Here is a 6,313-nt window from a genome sequence, read left to right as displayed (position 1 = left end):
TTAGGTCCTTTTCAGGCCGGATATGCTATTGATGCTTCAGATTAGAACCAATGACATGGACATCTATTTACCAGGCATGGGTACCCCAGGCAGGAGAGTCTTCTAGCACACACAACCCTCACATCACCTCATACCGTCCTGCTTATATTCATGAAATTTAAATCATGATGACAAGAGCTTCAGGGAAGACCTGTACAGGAAAGAATGTCAACAGCTTCCACATCAAGTCTTAGAAATATGCGGGGGCTGCAGGCTTGGGAGCCCTAGCCGGGCAGACGTGAACCTACGGCAAGTAGGGTGTAATCTGAACACACGTCAGAAACTGGTAGAAGAAACCACCTTTTAAATCGGTCAACTTTTAGAATGCTGACCTGTGTTCACGAAAGCACATGGGCCACAGTATATGTATCGGTACATGAGTCTAAGAAAGATAAAGGATTGAAGAAAGTGACAGAAAATGAAATTGATAAAAGTCGATGGAATGTATCATTCAGAGACTAGGGTGTTTGTTTGTTGGTTTGTTTGTTTGTTTCTGTGACTTCTAGATTACGTTCTCCTTTGTTCCTCTAGCAATATTACATCATACATTCTTGAGGCTGTCGACCTCACCACAAAATGTCTGTGCCGGATGGTTAGGCACATGCAAGGAAAGCTGTACTCGATCTAACCACACACATACCCCCGCCCCCCAATCTACCAATTAGTAGTTGTTCATAATTTACTCATCTATGCAGACATCATACTAAAGACATGTAAGTTTAATTTACTCAGCTAATCTAAGCTGAACAATTTAAAAAATATATGTAAAGGAGTAAGCGGTACGAAGCAAGAGTGAAGCATTACGCATTCCACCACTCCATCCCCTGCACAGTTCTAGGTCCCAGAGGAAGACCTAACAGCAGACATCCTCCCTCTTTGTTGCCTTGGAAAGAGCAAGGGCCTGGCTGCTCTCTCTCCTCTGTATCCTAAGCACATGAGCATGGTCCCTGGGCAGCTCATCCTGAGTAACTGCCTATGCCAGCAAAACTACTCATATAGCTTTTCATGCTGCGTTTAGGGTCGGGAGCTAAGCCTCCTTCCCTGTGCCCACTTAGGAACAGCTACTTCTAGGGGGATGGTACCAGGCCTCTTGAGAAGGCCTAGATGCCTTTGGTTCTCAAGTTGACCAGGATTGTTGTGTAGGAGAGAGACATCAGTGTCTAAGCCTTGCTCTTCTAATGCTATACTATGTCTTTAAAAGACCTTAAGAAAGTCTAAAGCTCCCTGCGATGCCGTAGCTGCATCCAATGGTGACATCTGAGAATGCACCATCCTCACAGTGAGGTAGGTTTGCCTACTCCACTTCTTTCTTTCAACCCACTGTTCTTCCTACTCACAATGTATTTTTAACTGACAAATAACTTCATATTTATGGTGTGCAATGTGATGTTTTGATATATGTATCATGGAGCAACTCATTCAAGCTATGTACTATGTACTTAGAAGTTTATGGGTAACCATGCATCTGGGCCGAGCTTCTGCACTACTCCCAGCACATGAAACAGGAATTTAGTCCGTCATGCTAAGGTTTCATGGTGTAACAACAAAACACAGTTGTTGAATTATTTATATTTCCTCCTAGAAATTAGGAAAGATATAGGAGAGAGAGAGAGAAAGAAAGAGAGAGGCAGAAACAGAGAGACAGAGACTGTAAGAGAAGCTATAGCAAAGAAAGAGTAAGAAAAGGGGAAGAGATGGCAGAGAACAGAGAGAAGAAGCAAGAGTGGAGATGAGAGGAAGAAGGAGAAAGAGGAAAAGGAGAAGGAGAAACAGGAGAAAGGAGAAGACAGGGAAGAAGAGGGGAGCAGAAAAGAGGAGGGGGAAAGGAGAGGAGAGGGAGGGGAGGGGAGGGGAGAGGAGGGGAGAAGGAAGGGGAGAGGGGAGAGGAGGAGAGGAGATCTCCCAAAGCTCATCAGTTTCAGCTCCTATGATGAGGGAGTCCTTCCTTTAGCCTTCATATGAAAGGGGATTCCGAAATAACCACTCTATTTCTGTTGTTCTGTTTCTGCTTTCCCAACCTTTCTCTCTCTGTATTTAATCAACTTATTAGAATAGTCACTATATTTTATAGAATAAGAACAATACGTTACCAAGCTATAGGACTTCAAAGAAATGCTGCTAAAAATCTTTAAATTATATATATATATATATATATATATATATATATATATATATATATTTGACACAGACCCTTCTCTCTTTTATTGTGTTTTAGTTTTCTGTTATAGGAAATGCTCATTTAAGAACTCATTTGGAATTTCCTCTATGCAACAGCCAGGTCATGTCCAGGGGCCAGCCTTTCATCCTTCATCTTCCAGCTCTTACCTTTCTTTCTGGCCCCTCTTTTGTGTGTGTCCTTAAACACACATGAACTCAGATCAGCTACAGTTACCCACATAAGACCTACACAGACCTTTATTTCTATGTAACAAGGACACTAAAAAAAAATCTAGTCCTATTACTTAGCTACACAATGTTGTTTAATGTTGCTAGCATGCTGTACAGTCTCATTAGTCCTTCTGTTTAATTCCCTTCCTGATGGCACTGTGTGGGAACTGCCACTGGCTGCCTTCAATTTTTTTCAGCTGCCTATTTGGAATTTCTGAGAGTCCATCTTGCTCTGGAATTTAAGGCTCAGTTCCATGAAGTGCCTAACAATTGAACACACATCTGCCCAAACATTTTGTGTAGGCTCTTCATTTTAATCCTTATTCCTGACACACAGGGTGGTGGCATTATCCTCATTAGCAAATGAGGAAAAGGAAACGGAAGCTTAAAAACATTAAGCGCCCAGTCATTCAAGCAGTAAAAGGCAGTTTCCCCAATCAGAGCACCACTCCGTCCTTCATCAGATAGGACAACAGGTGAATTTGTGCCCAGTGCCATCACCCTCTCTTCTAGAATCCTCAACAGGAGTGTGGAGAAAACCCGGGCTGGTACCTTCAGAGCCCAGACTCTACCACCCAGGCAACCTGATTCTTCCATGAGCTCATGCTAAGTCAACGCTCCCTACCTCCCTACTTCCCCCACCTCTCCTCCCCCTTCATGCTAATCACTTCCCTGGGAACCCCGCAGTCTGAGAGACTCATGCATATGCAGAGTCAAGAAGATAAGCATCGTCTACTGTAACCACCCAGTTTATCTTAATGGGACTTAATGGTTTTCCCAACAGCAGGCAGGACAGAGGGCTTCAGGCCCTAGTTCATTGCTTAGATAACAATAAGAAGAATAAAATCATCCCGTCTTCCTACCAGCTCAGTCTGAATGTGACACTGAGCACAGAGCAAATCAAAGACTTGATTTTTCCCAATTTAGTGGCCTTCTAAGTGAATGAGTTGGCTCCTCTGCCATTTCACTTTAAAACAAAGCTATCTACGTCTCGACAACCTCCCTGCCAACCAGAACTTTCCAGAACATTCCCCTCACGTGTCTCCCCCCGCCCCCCCCCCCATACGCAGCACTGTTCTGAATGCCTGCTCCGGACTATCCCAGATGCCAAGGTTCTAAGTCAAAAGTCACGAGCGGATTTGGAAATCCAAGGCTAACCCTTGTAAAGCGATCGGGAGGTGGGGCAAGGCGATGGTGAAGTCATTGTCATCCTCAAGTCCTGCCATGCCAAGAGGGAGGCTGCCAGCCCTAGGGGGTGAGTAAAACCTGAAATTTGAGGAAGGGCAGATGTGTCCTATTGTGACTAGAGAGTAATTAGTACACCCCAATCCTAGGCCACCTCACGGCCCTGGGCAGAGCCAGGACATCTATAAAAGGTGGGCCAGCCGAGAGCGTCCCAAACAGCTCGGTGTCTCTACACTTCTACTCTCTCGTGAACGCCGGTAAGTCCACCGAGGCAGCGCCTTCATAGCCCCCTGGCTCCTTGAATCGTTCGACTCCTGGGAGTAGAGGTGGGAGCTCTGGGTGGTCAAAAAGAGAAGCTTTGCTAGGCACCTGCATCTTTCCTATCATTTTTGTATCAATCTACCCTGAGCCTGAAAGGCACCTGACTGCTGATTTAGGGGGGCGGGGCGTGGTGGGAAACTGAGCTGAAACAGGCGAGGGCTCTACAAGAGAAACCGTGTTGCACGGTGCCTACTGGTATGCTGTGGGTATTCTATCTTGCCAGACGCTAAGAAAGAATATGAAGAAGTTCTGGGCAGTCATGAGCAGGGCTTTTCTTCAGGGAGAAAAAAAAGTCAGGGTTCAGGGAAGAAGTGAAGCAGGCTAGCTTAGAACAAAGGAGGGCGCACCCCGAAATATAGGGCAGCAGGAACAGGCCAAAGCAGTCATAAGAAGGCCTCTGCTCTGGAGACCAAGAGACCCCCCCCTCCTCCACCTGTACTGAACAGCATCTTCTGCCTCTTTGCTTCTCTTGAGTTGTCAAGAGACCGAAGCGAAAGGGTTCACTGTGTCTGCCTCTGGGTCTCTCTGTTCTAAAAAATTCCCTGACAGAACGGCTAAGGTGTTTATTTTAGAACTTTGCACATATATTTGCTAGGCTGACACTGTGCTAAGTGTTAGAGCCTCTAGGTACAGACAGATGCTAATACACATATCTATGCATTTTGGCAAGCTTGGATATATATATTTTTTTTTTCCTGCTCATATAGACAGCAACTCCAGAAGATACCGGGTGCAGAAAAGCGCATTGATGAAAACCAAAAGGCTACAGTAGTTTAGGAAGAATTCAGATCTTAGAAAATTCTGTTATGGGAGCCACAGTTTTTGTTATAACATACATAGCTGTTTGTCTGTCTATGTCTTTTGTTGTTTTTCTTTCTTGATATATTTTTCCTTACCTCTTTTTACGTTTCTCTTTTATATTTTCCTTCTTCCATTCTATTTTTTTTTCCTTCCTCTTCCCATCCCTTTTCCTCCTTCATCCATTCCTTGTTGTTGCTTTTCCCAGAAAGAGCTGAAACACCTTATAGACCTTTAGTTAAATGTCTTAACAGGTAAGAATCTAAGCAGATATGGACACACACACACACACACACACACACACACCACACACACACACACACACACACACACACACACACACCCCTTAGGCACATGAAATAATGAGATCATGGTCAAAGCAACAGCATGTGATTGACAGGAGAGTCATCTGGCCCGAGGATCTATTGCTTACTCTTTCTCATTCTTTGTCTTTGTTTCTAGTTGGAAATCCAGAATGTCTCAGCAGAAGCAGAAGCAGTGTGCCCCGCCACAGCAGTGTGCCCCACCTCAGCAGTGTGCCCCACCTCAGCAGTGTGCCCCCCCACAGCAGTGTGCCCCCCCACAGCAGTGTGCCCCACCTCAGCAGTGCTGCCCCCAACCTCAGCAGACCAAGCAGCCTTGCCAGCCTCCTCCCAAGTGCCAGCAGAAGTGTCCACCACCTCAGCAGTGCCAGAAGTCCAAGCAGAAGTAAGCTCTCAGCTTGTGGCCAGAGGAGAATCCCTAGGAAGACAGAGCATGCTCAGCATCTGGCACTCCCTCCAGCATCAGCCGTGTGTGGGCTCACCTCTGCTTCTGGATGCAGCCATATTTCATAACCTGGAAAGGAAACATCTAGGCTGCCGCTTCCTCATCCTCAAGATCTTCTAAATTAACAGCTGCAGCTCCCATCTCTGATGAAGATCTGCTCCTAAGCTGCCTAATCATCTTCTCTGACTTGTGTCTACGTCACCCTGCTGGAAACCTGGGCGGCGCGCCCAGACGCCCTTTCCCATCACCCTTCCCAAGCAATTAAAAGAGAATTCTTCTGGCACCGAATGTCTCTGATGATTCTATTGTTAAAAAACATTGCCTTCCTGGGGATTTCCTAAACTCCCTGTTTATTGAGGGGAGAGGGCATGGGGATGTGCACCGCTGACATAGCACAATGTTTCCAAGGGTCCTGCTGAGGTAAGGAGTGAGAGGCTGGGGTTTCTCTTAGGCTATTTCTCTGGTTGGTAAATAATTCAGGCCATAGATAACGTAAATGTCTTATCTCTACTGCTTTAATTACCAGCCTCCATTTAGTTCTTTAAAATAAGGATTTATGTGAAGGACAGGAGAGATGGCTTAAGAGTTAAGAGTTAAGAACACTGGCTCCTCTAGCAGAAGACTTGGGTTCAGTTCTAAGCACCCACGTGACTCATACACCTGTCTATAGCCCAGTTCCATGGTCTCAGACACACTATTCCTCCCTCTGTGGGCCCTGTGCCCATACAATGCACTGACACGCATGCAGGCAAAATACTCATACATCTAAAGTCAAATTAAATAAATATTCGGGGGGGGGGGGAGAATATTCAAT

At 45.5% G+C, this 6,313-nt stretch overlaps 1 protein-coding gene across 1 annotated transcript; it reads left to right on the top strand.

Annotated features, from left to right (window-relative positions):
• Positions 1–3,761: 3,761 nt before the first annotated feature.
• Positions 3,762–5,782, top strand: SPRR5 (small proline rich protein 5). The gene is made up of 2 exons (XM_084768690.1): positions 3,762–3,869; positions 5,194–5,782. The coding sequence occupies exon 2, from the start codon at positions 5,207–5,209 to the stop codon at positions 5,441–5,443; it is 237 nt and encodes a 78-aa protein (XP_084624816.1). The 5' UTR covers positions 3,762–3,869; positions 5,194–5,206; the 3' UTR covers positions 5,444–5,782.
• The last annotated feature ends 531 nt before the right edge of the window (positions 5,783–6,313 follow it).

This window comes from Acomys minous (assembly GCF_964271855.1).
Source record: "Acomys minous genome assembly, chromosome: 19".
Classification (NCBI taxonomy): Eukaryota; Metazoa; Chordata; class Mammalia; order Rodentia; family Muridae; genus Acomys; species Acomys minous.
This window is presented reverse-complemented; position numbering and strand designations above follow the sequence as displayed.